The 15,227-nt window shown below is 31.6% G+C and overlaps 3 protein-coding genes across 3 annotated transcripts; 1 reads left to right on the top strand and 2 right to left on the bottom strand.

Moving 5' to 3' along the window:
- Positions 1-256: 256 nt before the first annotated feature.
- On the top strand, positions 257-6,450 carry LOC115700669 (ATP-dependent zinc metalloprotease FTSH 6, chloroplastic). Its single transcript, XM_061102224.1, has 6 exons — positions 257-1,214; positions 1,616-2,156; positions 2,840-3,153; positions 3,249-3,489; positions 3,600-3,914; positions 4,918-6,450. Exons 1-6 carry the CDS (start codon positions 601-603, stop codon positions 6,373-6,375), a joined length of 3,483 nt encoding a protein of 1,160 aa, XP_060958207.1. The 5' UTR covers positions 257-600; the 3' UTR covers positions 6,376-6,450.
- Positions 6,451-6,493: 43 nt separating this feature from the next.
- LOC115700671 (amino acid transporter AVT1I) lies at positions 6,494-8,789 on the bottom strand. The gene is made up of 3 exons (XM_030628289.2): positions 8,315-8,789; positions 7,612-8,219; positions 6,494-7,172 (listed from the first exon to the last, which is right to left on the bottom strand). Exons 1-3 carry the CDS (start codon positions 8,499-8,501, stop codon positions 6,645-6,647), a joined length of 1,323 nt encoding a protein of 440 aa, XP_030484149.2. The 5' UTR covers positions 8,502-8,789; the 3' UTR covers positions 6,494-6,644.
- Positions 8,790-11,317: 2,528 nt separating this feature from the next.
- On the bottom strand, positions 11,318-13,674 carry LOC115698760 (amino acid transporter AVT1I). Its single transcript, XM_030625930.2, has 3 exons — positions 13,286-13,674; positions 12,342-12,949; positions 11,318-11,854 (listed from the first exon to the last, which is right to left on the bottom strand). Exons 1-3 carry the CDS (start codon positions 13,452-13,454, stop codon positions 11,333-11,335), a joined length of 1,299 nt encoding a protein of 432 aa, XP_030481790.2. The 5' UTR covers positions 13,455-13,674; the 3' UTR covers positions 11,318-11,332.
- Between the last annotated feature and the right edge of the window lie 1,553 nt (positions 13,675-15,227).

Raw genomic sequence — 15,227 nt, 5'->3', positions numbered from 1 at the left:
CAATCTTCTTTCTTTTAGTATCAAAAATTAATATTCAAAAAAGAAAAAAAAAACAATAATGTATACATTGTATATTAATTTTTATTTCTTTAAACAATTATTTTTTATTCAAAAGTTTTTGTTTTGTTTTGTTTTTTTTTATTTGATTTTTTCTTTAAAAATTGATTTGAAATTTTAGAATGTAAGGAAAGCCACTTATTACTTGGCATCATTATTTTGATGTGATTAATAGAGTTCAAAGTCACACCCTAATCCATAATAAACCATTTTTCTTCTTCCAAGTGTTTGGCTAACATAAAATTTGTCCAAACGATGTTTGTGTTAATCCAACATAATTTCAAGAACCTTCATACAACAACTATTTAAGCTTGATTTATAAACCATAATAATAACAACTACTAATAACAACAACTACTAACACCTTTCTGGAATCTTCAAGACCAAAAAAGAAAATGACAAAAAAAAAAGTACTGGAAGTCTCTTAGTTTTTACATATTTAAACAAGTCTTTACCAATACCAAGTTACCAACTTCTCAAACATTAAACACATTACTATTACAAATTCAAACAACATTGCAAGATTGAGTTTTTAAGACAATAATGTCTACTACTGCCACTGCCTTATCTCTCTCCCTCTCACTCCCTCCCTTATACAAATCCCAATACACTTCATCAAAGGATACCCATGTCCCAAAATTCACAAACAGACAAGACTCATGTCCCCAAACCCCCTCAGAATTCAAACTCAGTAGAAGAAATTTGATAAAGTTTACTACTTTAGGCATTACAGGAACAGGGTTCTCTGTTTTTAGCTCCCCTGCAAAGGCAGCTGAGCCAGAGAGCCCTGTTTCATCAACTTCAAATAGAATGTCTTACTCAAGATTCTTGGAGTACTTAGATGAAGGAGCTGTAAAGAAAGTTGACCTTTTTGAGAATGGTACTGTAGCTATTGCTGAGATATACACTCCTGCACTGGAGAAGATCCAAAGGGTCAAAGTTCAGTTACCTGGATTGCCAAGAGAATTATTAACCAAATTGAAAGAGAAGAATGTTGACTTTGCTGCTCATCCTTTGGAGGTCAGCATGTGGCCTGCTGTACTTGATTTGTTGGGAAACTTGGCATTTCCATTGATATTAATTGGAGCATTACTCTTAAGGAGTTCAGGATCAAACACACCTGCTGGTGGCCCAAACTTACCATTTGGTCTAGGAAGGTATGTATTTACTTTGTGACAATAATACTTATATAAAATTTGTAGTACACCTTCACATACTGTACTCAGAGTGTTTTGATAGCCTTTCTATCTGTTTTGATATTTAGAATAGATTTTTTTGTTCGATATTTTTTTTTTGATAGACTAGAGTGTAAAAATAAGATTCAAACAACACGTATATGAAAAAATAGTTATGCATGCAATAAAATACTCAAATCTTATTTTTTACCTTGTAAATTATTTAGAATTTTGTAAAAATTTATAATTGGTACTAAATAATTACAACATACATTATCATTAAACAAAATTGAGCTAAAAAATTCTTCAGAAACATAAGAAGGGCTACCAAAACATTCCTTAAACTTTTTCATAAGTACTTAACCAATATTTATTTATACCAGGAGCAAAGCCAAATTTCAGATGGAACCAAATACAGGGGTGACATTTGATGATGTTGCTGGAGTTGATGAAGCAAAGCAAGATTTTCAAGAGATTGTAGAGTTCTTAAAGACCCCAGAAAAGTTTGCTGCCGTGGGGGCTAAGATTCCGAAAGGAGTTCTGCTAGTAGGGCCACCAGGAACAGGGAAGACACTGCTAGCCAAGGCCATTGCAGGGGAGGCCGGGGTGCCTTTCTTCTCGCTTTCGGGATCAGAATTCATTGAGATGTTTGTAGGAGTTGGGGCTTCGAGAGTGAGAGACTTGTTCAACAAGGCGAAAGCCAATTCGCCATGCTTGGTGTTCATTGATGAGATTGATGCTGTTGGAAGACAGAGAGGAACCGGCATTGGTGGTGGAAATGATGAGAGAGAGCAGACTTTGAATCAGTTGTTGACTGAAATGGATGGCTTTAGTGGAAATAGTGGAGTGATCGTCATTGCTGCCACTAATAGGCCTGAAATTCTCGACTCTGCTTTGCTTAGGCCTGGTAGGTTCGACAGACAGGTGAGTTAACTAACTAACTAACTAACTGCATGCATTGCTTTATATGTTATTTTCTTTATTGGATTTGAGATGGAACGCATGCACTTTAGAGTAGGCACATCAAATGTTTTAAAATATTTAAAGAATTAAACTAAAAGCATATTATATTTAAATTTATTACTCTAAATATATTTTATTACCTGTTTGAGATTTTAGTTTTAATTTTATATGTGGATATGTGTAATTGTAAATATTAATATTATATGTTTGAAATGAATAAAATATATTAAAATTAAAAAGAAAAAAAACAGAATTTTGTGATGTATTTTAAGAGAATTGCTAAAATGTACTATTACATTTTGTTCGGTGACATACTGCTATTGGTGTAATTAAGTATCGGGTTTTATATAACTTAAGAAAATAACTTTTAAAAAATATTGCTAACCAATCGTGAGGTGTCACTTATAGAAAATGCTGGACACTAACAAAGTCAGTATTTTAAAAAATGTGATGTAAAAGTTTGAGGTAAAATTTTAATAATGTATTTCGAAAAATAAAGTAAAAAAACTGATGACATGATGAGAGTACTGTTACCATACAGTCACCGACTCTTACTTTCATCCTAAAAACGTTCAAATTCTAACAAAGATGGAAACTTTGGTTCATTTATGTCTTATGACTAAAAAAAATATGGCATATTGTAGGTAAGTGTGGGTTTACCTGATATAAAAGGAAGAGAAGAGATTTTGAAAGTGCATAGCAACAACAAGAGGCTTGATAAAGATGTTTCTCTTAGTGTAATAGCCATGAGAACACCAGGCTTCAGTGGAGCTGACTTGGCAAACCTCATGAACGAATCAGCCATTCTTGCTGGTAGGAGAGGCAAACCCAAGATTACAATGAAAGAAATCGACGACTCAATTGATAGGATAGTCGCCGGAATGGAAGGAACAAAAATGACTGATGGCAAGAACAAAACTCTTGTGGCTTATCATGAAGTTGGCCATGCAGTGTGCGCGTAAGTTGAACATTTTTATATACATAAAAACCAATTATTTAAACTTGTTCTTCTTCTTAACACTAAAAGGTCTCTATGGTTAATGTAATTTTCAGGACATTGACTCCTGGTCATGACCCAGTTCAGAAAGTGACACTTATTCCTAGAGGACAAGCACGTGGCCTTACTTGGTTCATGCCAGGAGAAGATCCCACTCTTGTCTCTAAACAACAACTGTTCGCAAGAATAGTTGGTGGTCTTGGAGGTCGAGCTGCTGAGGAAATTATCTTTGGAGAACCAGAGATAACCACTGGTGCTGCTGGTGATTTACAACAAATCACCCACATAGCTAGACAGGTATATATATACATATAATGTATGTTTCGGTTGGAGAGTAGAGAGTGTATTACACCCATTTAGGATAATCATTATGATAAAAGTGTGTTGTTTTTTGTGTGTAAAAACAGATGGTAACAATGTTTGGAATGTCGGAGATTGGGCCGTGGGCATTGACAGAGCCAGCAGCGCAAAGCAGCGACGTGGTGCTGAGAATGATGGCCAGAAACTCCATGTCTGAAAAGCTTGCGGAGGATATTGATTCCTCCGTGCGACGTATAATCGAAAGTGGTTATGAGGTTGCTAAAACTCATGTGAGGAATAACAGAGATGCAATAGACAAAGTAGTTGAGGTTTTACTAGAAAAGGAGACTCTAAGTGGAGATGAGTTCAGAGCAATCCTCTCTGAATTTACTCAAACTCCCATCAAGGTTAACAAAATCCCTGTTCGTCAAATGATTGAGGCTTAAGTTATTATGTACAGTTAATTAGGCTATATTATAACATGTAAAATTTAGGAACCGAGTGTCTTGTAAAAATAAGTTTTATTAAAATTATTATCAGCAAAATAACTTCAATTTTTCTTTGTAATTTTTATCAAGAAATATATTTTCATTAATCAAATCGGCGGATTACAAACTCAACAAGTTACAACACTACAGAAAATATATTTCTTGATAAAAATTAAAAAGAAAAATTACATTTGCTCTCAAAGACACAAAAATTACAGTTCTTCATATTCCATATAGAGTTCCTGTCTATCACAACAGAATACACATCTAACAACAAAAATAATCACGTTTTGTAGCACAGCAATCAAAAATTATATTGTGCGCCATAAATTAATAGAGAGTACAAATTTAATGTGGTTCTTTTAGAAATTTTACAATTTCATGATGTTGTTAGTTTAACAAATTTCCCAACTATATATATATATATGAATAAGAGTATCTTCATAAGTACACTTGTTTTGAATTGATTTGTAATCTTTACACCATTCCATTCTAAGAATATTAGGTTGTGTTTTTGATTAGAGGCAATGAAATAGAAATAGAAAGGAAACAATTTTTATTCTATTTATTTATTTGGTTGCATATTGGAATCATGGAATGTTATTTCAATAGAATGGTCTTTCACAATTTTTATAAAATGACTATTCCATTTTAAAATGTAAGAAAAGACCATTCTAATATAAGATAAGAAAAAATTTAATAATTTTTTTTTATCAATTATTTTATACATTTTAAATTTTATTCTATTTTATTATTATTCCTATTTCAATTTTCATTCTTATATTTTTATTCATTCAAACCAAAAGCCACTTTAGTGTCTACTAAATTTTATTGTTACTATTAACAGAAACACAGTTAGTTGAGAGTATTATTCTTACATATGGTTCATCTTCCAACCCAAATCTCAAATGGCGATTCAAGTTTTCTGTTTATGGAGCAACATTGCCTTTCTCTACTCAACCGTTGTTCTTCCCTAAAACAACTCTCTCAGATTCAAGCTCGACTCCATTTCTTCGGCCTTCACCGCGACTCATACATCCTTTCAGAGCTTGTCCGATTCTGCGCAATCTCTTCTTCCAAATACTTCGCCTATGCTCGAACCCTTCTCTTTCGTACCCAAATATCACGCCCTTCTTCATGGAATTTCCTCATCAGAGCCTACGCTTCCAGCCATTCACCCAGAGAAGCCATCTGGGTGTTCCGTGAAATGAGAGTAAGGGGAATCACACCCAACAATCATACCTTTCCTTTCATTTTCAAAGCTTGCACTTCCATTACTGCGCTAAAAGAAGGGAAGCAGGCCCATGTGGATACCTTTAAGTTTGGTTTGGATGGGGATGTGTATGTTAACAACACTTTGATTCACTTTTATGGCTCTTGTAGGAAGATTGAGGATGCCCGGTACGTGTTCGATGAAATGCTTGAACGAAGTGTTGTTTCTTGGAATTCTGTTATAACTGCTTGTGTTGAGAATTCGTGGTTTAGTGATGGAATTGAGTATTTTGTGAAAATGAGAGGTAATGGGTTTGAGCCTGATGAGACTACTATGGTGGTCTTGCTTTCTGCTTGTGCTGAGATTGGGAACTTGAGTTTAGGAAAATGTGTTCATTCTCATGTGATTGGAAGAGGGTTGGTTGTAAATTGCAAACTTGGTACTTCCCTTGTTGACATGTACGCCAAATCCGGGGCTTTGGATTATGCCAAGTTACTGTTTGATAGGTTGAAAGAGAGAAATGTTTGGACTTGGAGTGCTATGATTTTAGGACTAGCTCAACATGGATTCGCCGAAGAAGCTCTTGCCCTTTTCGCAAAGATGATGAACTCTTCCATATCGCCAAACTACGTCACTTTTCTTGGTGTCCTCTGTGCTTGTAGCCACACTGGTCTCGTCCAAGATGGCTATCGTTACTTTCGCGAAATGGAACATACTCATGGAATTAAGCCATTGCTAATACATTATGGTGCCATGGTCGATGTTTTAGGCCGCGCTGGTCGTTTGAGTGAGGCTTATGCTTTCATAAAGAACATGCCTGTCGAGCCCGATCCCATTGTTTGGAGGACACTGCTTAGTTCGTGCACCACGCATGGTGTCAACGACGAGGAAGGTGTGGGAGATAAAGTGAGGAAGAGGTTGCTTGAATTAGAGCCTAGAAGATGTGGGAACCTTGTGATGGTGGCAAATATATATGCTGAAGTTGGGATGTGGAATGAAGCAGCTGATGTTAGAAGAGTTATGAGAGTTGGGAGGATGAAAAAAGCTGCTGGGGAGAGTTGTATCGAGTTAGGTGGATCGATTCGTCGATTCATCTCTGGCTATGATTTAGAAGCTGACTATGTCAATGTCTACCAACTACTTGATGTACTTAACTTGCACATGAAGATGATCAACTTATAACCTTTTTTCACCATTTTTTTTTCTCTTATTCTGACTGTAAATGTGAAAGCTTGGAATAGAGCATTGGGAAAGCAATTCTGATTAGTCCGATGAATAAGTCAAAATGAAAAAAATCACAGAAGAAGAATTCGAATAAACTCATATAAACAATCACTAAAGATAACTCTTACAAAACTGGTAAGCATTATTTGCTTTGTCATCCGAAAATTGACAGAGGAAAAGTCTCAATTTCTCTACATGGATAGATACCTTGTACTAAGACAAGCCTTTTACATTTTCATGTTGACTAATATATCAAGAACAGACGTGTAAGTACCGATTATAGTAACAGCAACCCCCATTAATATCGTCACAGCTACAATCACTATTTCACAGTTAAATGTCCTGTAAATACCAGAAATCTTCAAGTAGCAAATACATGGAATGATGATCGAAGCTGTCACGCTGAAAAATGCTCCGACTAATGACATGAGGGATGCGAAAAATGGCACAAGAAGAGCTACTATGACACTGCTGATGACCAATGTGGTGCCAATGATAAGACCAAAGAATCTTTTGTTGAGAAACCATGGAATTGGAAAGCCATTTTTGACAGCATCAATTATAGGTGTTACCATTAGAGCATATTTGGCAAGTGGATTCACCAAAGTTGTGTATATGGCTATTCTTGAGCTGAGTTTCCCAGTTGGAAGATCTAAAGTGATCTGTGATTGTACTCTTGTTCCGAACATTAAGTACCCAAATACAGCCATGGATGCATAACCAATCGTACATATAACAAAGCAAAGAATCAACACCTGGATTAACCACAACAACAACAGCTTTAGCTTATTTGAAATTTGCACAAATATCATTTTCAGGTCATTACAACAAAATGACACTGAAAATTGATAAATCAGTGAAATATTATCAATTAAGTCTTTCTTAGAGCTTTAAATTAGAACTAGTTTTCTTTATTTGATTATAAAAAATCTACAATTGTGATGAGACAATATGTATTTATAGAATTAAGAAGGCGACTTAACTACATAATTCTAGTTAGACTTCTAATCAAAGACTTCAGTAAACTAAAAAAACTTGAGATACTAAATCCAAGAACTATAATAATATAAGCAAACAATACAAATAACTATCAAACACAATAAATTTTACTAAAAACAATAAAACTTAATGTAAGAATTTCATAATGAGTTCACATTTTAAACTGAATTTGATAAAGATGAGGCCTTTACTTACATTAGAAAATTGGTGTTTTTTCTTCATGGAAGTATAGAGAGAAGGGAAAACTGGATGAGCACAATAACAAAATGCATACAAGCTCATAGCAGTAGGGATTCCACTCCAATTAACGAGCTCACCCTTTTGACGAAACCCGACTCCATCGAAAGCCCCGGTCCACACAATGGAGAAGAGGATGATAGCAGAAGCTAGCACACCACTAGCAGAGACATAAGAGAGTAAACTCATATTGTCTAGCCATACAGTTGGTAAGATAACAAGAGCAACAATTAGTACAAAGCATTGTTTGCCACCAATTATAAGCCCTGCTATTTCAAAACCATCATTAGGGAACATGTTGTACAAGTTATCACCTTCTAAAATCAAGAAGCCTGCTGAGACTAAGTAGAGCTCTGTGTACATAGCAATAGAGACAATCATTCTTCCTTTGTTACCAAATGCTCTCTCTCCAATATCAGGGTAACTTCTTATGTTGGAATCAAAATCCATACATCTTTTAATCAACAAGCCTGAGTAGAATGCTGCTGTTGCTATAGCAAAGAACAGAATCAAGCTTAACCATCCACCAGTTGCTAATGCATATGGAACTGAGAGTATTCCAACTCCTGAAAAAGCAACTTAATTAGCAACATTTTTGAGATTCAGAAACAAAAGCCAGGAATAAAATGAAATTGAAATATATCTGGCTAGAAAGGTGAACCTGATAAAGCATTTAATCCATTGAAACATGTTTTGAAGAAAGATGTTGAGCCTGTTGCCTGTGGAGAATGGTTTGACTCTACTTCCTCTATCTTTGTACTTAGTCCATTATTATTATACTCTTGCTTGTTATCATCTGACATAAGAGGTAAGGTCAAGGAAAATCCATCTCTGTGGTTGGCCTCCATGTTGGTAAGAGGTGAGAAAAATATATGTGCACAGAGAGAGAGAGAGAGAGAGAGAGAGAGAGAAGTGTTTCAAAGTATGAAACTTGAGGAGGAGAGAGGCTTAGAAATTGTGAAAGAGATAAAAACCTCGTCCTCTGCTATCTAATTGACAGAGAAGGGACACGACATATCAAAGAAAATATGCATACATTATTCGAAAATGCACCGAAACTAATCTGTTTTCGACGTTTACACAAATATTTTAGTCTAATTTTTTTTATTTCGATAACAAGATTCAAACAGTCTCTTGAACACGTACAGGGCGGAGAGGGGCAGCAAAACACGCCCAAAGCCCTATTTAAGGAAAAAAAAAAAACCTAACAAGGAGATAATTTTTTTATTTTTTAAAATACAATATTTTATATTTTAACTATTATTTATAAAATAGTATAATTATTTTTTCAAAAAAAAAAAAAATTTAATTTATTTTTAAAATACTACATTTAATATTTTATTAAAATAAAACATACTTTTAAAATACTGTATTATAAAATTTTACTACTATATATATATACAAAAACATAAAAAATTATACAAAAAAACGTCTAATTAGATATTTTTAGCCTAAGACCTCTAATTGACTTAAGAACACGTCATTTTTTTTTATTTCATACACATAAAATATATCTTAAATAATTATAATGTAAGCGACAAACAAAAATAATACATAAAGAGTAGTATACTTTTTTAAGGGCCATTATAAAAATCCCTTATATTATATAATAATAGTTTCAAAATTGTTGACGCTCAGAACAAAAGACTGCCAAACATGTGTAGCCAATAATGTATGAACAAATATACTGAACAACTCTCATCTCATCTCATCTTTTTGAGTCTTAGTGCCATATAAAAAAAGAAAAAGAAAAAAGCCAAATTCATGTGTATGAATGCTCTTTTCTCCTGCACCATAACTTATTCATGAAATTAGGAATTTGAATCATTAGCAATTATTATTGTGTTATATTGTATATTAAATAGTAATAAATTTAAATTATGTGGGGTTTTTTATAGAAAGAATGGAAAATGGTGGAGATTTATGAGTTTGTTTATATATGGAATGATATGTTTGTGCTTGCCCACATGTACAGTTGTACTCTACTACTATTTGTCTAGCTAGTTATGGTCAAATGACATTGGAATAAGAGCATTTTAGAGGCATTTTGGGATGAAAACTAAAATGTTGAGATTTTGCCAAAATGTGAGGAAGTTGGGAATGCATACTTTAATATTAATTTTTATGATAAAAGAATAAAAATAATTGGGGTATAACAAATTAGGAGGTATTGAGCAATGGGCCAATGGCGAGGCAATATTTCAGTGGGCTATAGGAGTGTTCATCAAACCGTTAACACTGTACAAATTGTGACAATAATTATTACATAACACGTGTGCTGGATAAAACTGTAATAATAATTATTGCTGTTAGATTTGATTTTGATGTTTGATATTTTTTTTTTCAACTAATACATCTATTTAATTATAACATCTCAATAATATAATTTGTTATCCATAGATAAAGCTAGAAATATCTATGTATATTCTTTCTTTGTTAAAAAAAAGTAAAATTTAAAGAGTTTTAATTTTTTTTTTTTTTCACTAAAATACAACAGATTTAAATTTAACTATTTTTATAGTATTATTTTATTTATTTTAAAACTATTTTTGATATTTTCTATGTTATGTATGTATAAATTTAATTTTCAAAATCTATATTTAATCTTTAGATAAATAAATTTTAGAAAAATAAAAAATTTCATTTTTTTCTTCTGTCAAACCCTACATCCACCACTCCTCAACAACTCTACCTATCCACTTTCGTTCACTAGCTCCACATCCGATTCACATTAGAAAAAAAATCTCAATATATACATTAACAAATAAAGTATAATAAAACAAGTCTTGTTGTAATTGGATTGATTTTTAATTGAATTTTTACATTCAATAACTAATGCAATTTAATATTTTATATCCAATCCAATCTAATTGTAATTGGATATCTAATTTGTTATAATAAGATTAAATTGGATTGGTTTGATTCAATTAGATTAGACTAGATATTACCTACCACACTTATCTCCAATCATAACATCAAATATAGTGTTGTACTAACACTATATGTTGTTATGTTTTGTTTCCATTCCAAACCCAAGTAAAAACTACACAAAAAAGTAATATTTTTTTATTATTATATTATTTATCCCACACAAAATAAACTAATTCTTAAATTTTATACATGTATATAATGATATAAATGAGTATATTGAGTATATCAGTAGATTTTTATCTATTTTGGTATATATATATATATATGAGAACTTTTTAATTTAATTTTTTTTTTTATGATTGTATATCTTATAATTATTTAAGACTACAAGTAAATTTTAGAAAATTAGTAGTTTATAATACCAAAAATAAGATTTATATATTTTGCTACACATACAACTATTTTTCTTATACACGTAGTAAGTAACTATTTAAATCTTATTTTTAGCACTATAAATTATTTAAATTTTTTAAAAAATTTACAAATAGTCTTAAATAACTAAAACATATACAATTATTATTTACGTCCAAATAGACACGAGGTTACCAAAACAACTTTTAGAGTGTACTACACAAATTTCTAATAATATAAAATTATATAATACACCACATATATGCTAAACTAATAGTGCTACGTTGGAAAGAGCATCCTCAAATTTGCAGCCACATTAGACTTGCTCTAACAACCCAAAAAAAAAAAAAAAATCTCAATATATACATTGAGAAATAGAGTATAATAGAACAAGTCTTCACATTTGTAGATTCACTAAAATATCTAGTACAGATGAGTATGTACCAATTATAGTAACAACAATCCCCATGAATATCATAACCACTAAAACAACCATTTCATGATTAAATGTCCTGTAAATCCCAGATATCTTCAAGTAGCATAAACATGGCATTACGATTGAAGCTGTCACACTCAAAATTGCTCCCACCAATGACATTAGGGATGCAAAAAATGGCACAACAAGTGCTACTATCACACTGCTTATGACCAAAGCTGTTCCAATTATTATACCAAACACTCTCTTATTTAGATAACAAGGAAAACCATTTTTGACAGCTTCAATTATTGGTGTCACCATTAGAGCATATTTTGCAATGGGATTCACCAAAGTTGTGTATATGGCTATTTTTGAGCTGAGTTTCCCAATTGGAAGATCCAAAGTGATCTGTGATTGTACTCCTGACCCGAACATTAAGTACCCAAAAACAGCTATTGATGCATAACCAATTGTGCATATAATGAAACAGAGTAGCAACACCTGTAATCACCACCACCAACAACAACTTTAGCTTATACACAAGTTTCAATTTTTTTATGTAGTGGTAAAAATTTAAAATATAGTATTTTAAAAATATAATCGGGTCAATTTTTATTTTTATAGTTTTAAAAGTATAAATTTGTAAAAATATGAGTTTCTCTCAAAAAAGTTATTTCATAGAAAAATTTCAGAAAATAATTAAAAAAATACGGAAGCAAACATTATAAGATACCTGGTTACGTCCTCATGGTAATTAGTTACCTCTCTAGTTACTATAAGGGTACTAATTACTCCTACAAAATATTTCTATATTTTCTAATTTTTTTTATTAAACTTTAACATAAAATAACTTAAAAAAAATTATATTTTTGCACAAAAAGTATAAAAATTTATAAAATTTTTTTAGTAAAATTTCAAATGTAGTACTTTAAATAATAGTAAGAATATAAAATATGGTATTTTTAGAAACAGTAAGGCGTGTACTTACATTAGAGAATTGGTGTTTGTTCTTCATGGAAGTGTAGAGAGTAGGAAAAACTGGATGAGCACAATAACAAAAGGCATACAAGCTCAAAGCAGTAGGGATTCCACTCCAATTAACGAGCTCACCCTTTTGACGAAACCCGACTCCATCGAAAGCCCCGGTCCACACAATGGAGAAGAGGATGATAGCAGAAGCTAGCACCCCACTGGCAGAGACATAAGAGAGTAAACTCAAATTGTCTAGCCATACAGTTGGTAAGATAACAAGGGCAACAATTAGTACAAAACATTGTTTGCCACCAATTGTAAGCCCTGCTATTTCAAAACCATCATTAGGGAACATGTTGTACAAGTTATCACCTTCTAAAATCAAGAAGCCTGCTGAGACTAAGTAGAGCTCAGTGTACATAGCAATAGAGACTATCATTCTTCCTTTGTTACCAAATGCTTTCTCTCCAATATCAGGGTAACTTCTTATGTTGGAATCAAAATCCATACATCTTTTAATTAACAAGCCTGAGTAGAATGCTCCTGTTGCTATAGCAAAGAATAGAATCAAGCTTAACCATCCTCCTGTTGCTAATGCATATGGTACTGAGAGTATTCCAACTCCTGAAAACCCCAAGACACATTATGAGTCATACAATAACGGACTCAGAATTTAAATAACTCAACTATTATACAAAATCTTTTAATTACAAATATGAAAAATATTTTACAGTGCATATCCTTAAAATGAATGCACCGATACACCTTATGCCATTTGGTATTTGAAATAATTATTTAATAATACTTAACAGATTGAAAACACGGTTTAAACTGTGTATTGCAAGCATGAATATTTTGCTTAAATACTGCTTTCTATATTGTAAATTATTCTAAATTTTTTAAAATGTATCTTAAATAACTATAATATACACTAATATAAAGATGAATAAGAAGAAGAACCTGATAAAGCATTTAATCCATTGAAACAGGTTTTGAAGAAAGAGGTTGAGGTTGGAGAATGGTTTGACTCATCTTCCTCTATCTTGGTACAATCATACTCTTTCTTATTATTATCTTCACACATAAGAGGCAAAGTCAAGCGAAATTCATCTCTTTGGTCGGTCTCCATTGTCTCCACACACAGAAAAAAGAGAAATTAAGACTAATTTCTAAATCTCTAAATGGCTAATCTAATTATTACATATCCCAAAAAAGCTGAGAATTAATATGTACTTATATATAGAGAGAGAGAAGTAGAACTAGAAAATTGAAGATATGAAGAAAAAGTTAAAATTGTTAAGAGATGTGTATTATAAATTAAAAAGTGGTATTGAATTTTCAAAGAGTGATTGTCAAAAGTGAATGTCAAACATGTTTGGCGAGAAAAGTGTGGATGGCACCCAGGTCCCATTTCCCAAGCTAACTTTAATTTTGTCTGTACTCTAACTTCCCACGTTTAATAAAACATTATTTAAAGTGAAAATTACAATATGGACTTGCCAAAACACTCACAACAACTCGGCTAAACACTAAACTCACTCCACAACAACAGAGACACTCAATTTAACAATAGAATTACCTCATGTTTAATATGGGAGAAAAATGAAAAGGAAAGAGAATTTTGTTGAGGAAAGTCAGTAGTTTTTTTTTTAATTACTGATATAACCTATACTAATATTATTTTAAAATAATAAAAATGTAATTGTAAAATAATACAAATTTATTTCATTCATCTCTACCAAACATTTATAATGGACTATCATTAATGGTGCGGTGCGGTGCGGTTTATGCGGTTTTGCGGTTTGGACTATCATTAACTAATTAAACTATCACAAATACAATAAAGTTTGAGCAACACTTGTTAAAAATACTATAAGACTTAAAAATAAATATGAAAAAAAAAATTAAAGTTTCAACAATACAATAATTAGTGGGCTTAGATTGGGCCTTCACATATTAAACCTAAATAAATATAAAAATTGATATTTTTATAATATGCGGTGCGGTGCGGTTTGAACCGCATATTAAAAATTCAAAACCGCAAACCGCACCGCACCGCGCGGTTTAGGAAAAATCCAAACTGTGACCGCACCGCAAAGAATTTCAAACCGTATTTTTTTTGCGGTGTGGTGCGATGCGGTGCGGGCAGTTTGAACGGGATGAACACCCATAATAATATAATATATAAGGTAATGAGAAAGTCGGTAGTACATGTAAGAGTAAATCTATCTAGTTCAATAAGTTGTAGTATACATTATTATACAAAATAAAAAATAACATAAAAAAAACTCATCTAATAATGTTAAAACAAATAAAACTGTTTATTTGATGTGGATGTGACATTCAGTATAAGTACTAAGTAGGTAGCTGTCTTATTAAAATAGATGATTAAAAGAAAACTTAGTACAAATTGATCACGGAAGATACAGAGCAATAAGATAAAACAAACCAAATCACATGACACCACCATTACTGACTCACTACTCAGGTTTGTGGCTTGTATCGGAAAAATTATATAAATTGTTATTTTTTTAAATATTTCTACTTTTCTTATATATTTATAGTATTTTAAAACAATAATAAAACTGTATAAAAATAATATGAAAATAAAATAAAAATAATATAAAAATTAATACACAAATAATATGATTACAATATAAAAATATATCAAAAGATCTATTTAATTTAAATAAAATTTTAAAAATCGTAAAAATATTTAAAATTTTGTACAACCGTATTTTTTATAATTTTTTTTTGTGTTAATTTGTATATATATATTTTTTTAAATTATCCCTATTTTTTATTTTTTAAAAGAAATTAGGTAAAAATAATGTGTAATGTTTTATTTAGAAATTTTATTGTTTTATTTTTAATTGTAATACAAATTTAAATAAATGTAATT

The sequence above is a fragment of the Cannabis sativa genome, chromosome 8 (genome assembly GCF_029168945.1).
Source record: "Cannabis sativa cultivar Pink pepper isolate KNU-18-1 chromosome 8, ASM2916894v1, whole genome shotgun sequence".
Lineage (NCBI taxonomy): Eukaryota > Viridiplantae > Streptophyta > Magnoliopsida > Rosales > Cannabaceae > Cannabis > Cannabis sativa.
Note: the sequence above shows the minus strand (reverse complement) of the source record. Positions and strands in the feature narration are given on the sequence as shown.

Bases quoted from the DNA above. Each gene is read 5' to 3' on its own strand.
- LOC115700671 (XM_030628289.2), bottom strand. From the start codon at position 8,501: ATGGAGGCCAACCACAGAGATGGATTTTCCTTGACCTTACCTCTTATG. The intron at 8,220-8,314 runs GTTCACCTTTCT...TTGCTTTTTCAG, and splicing joins TGGATTAAATGCTTTATCAG to GAGTTGGAATACTCTCAGTT. The intron at 7,173-7,611 runs GTAAGTAAAGGC...TGGTTAATCCAG, and splicing joins AAAAACACCAATTTTCTAAT to GTGTTGATTCTTTGCTTTGT.
- LOC115698760 (XM_030625930.2), bottom strand. From the start codon at position 13,454: ATGGAGACCGACCAAAGAGATGAATTTCGCTTGACTTTGCCTCTTATG. The intron at 12,950-13,285 runs GTTCTTCTTCTT...TGGGGTTTTCAG, and splicing joins TGGATTAAATGCTTTATCAG to GAGTTGGAATACTCTCAGTA. The intron at 11,855-12,341 runs GTAAGTACACGC...TGGTGATTACAG, and splicing joins ACAAACACCAATTCTCTAAT to GTGTTGCTACTCTGTTTCAT.
- LOC115700669 (XM_061102224.1), top strand. From the start codon at position 601: ATGTCTACTACTGCCACTGCCTTATCTCTCTCCCTCTCACTCCCTCCC. The intron at 2,157-2,839 runs GTGAGTTAACTA...GGCATATTGTAG, and splicing joins CTGGTAGGTTCGACAGACAG to GTAAGTGTGGGTTTACCTGA. The intron at 3,154-3,248 runs GTAAGTTGAACA...TGTAATTTTCAG, and splicing joins GTTGGCCATGCAGTGTGCGC to GACATTGACTCCTGGTCATG.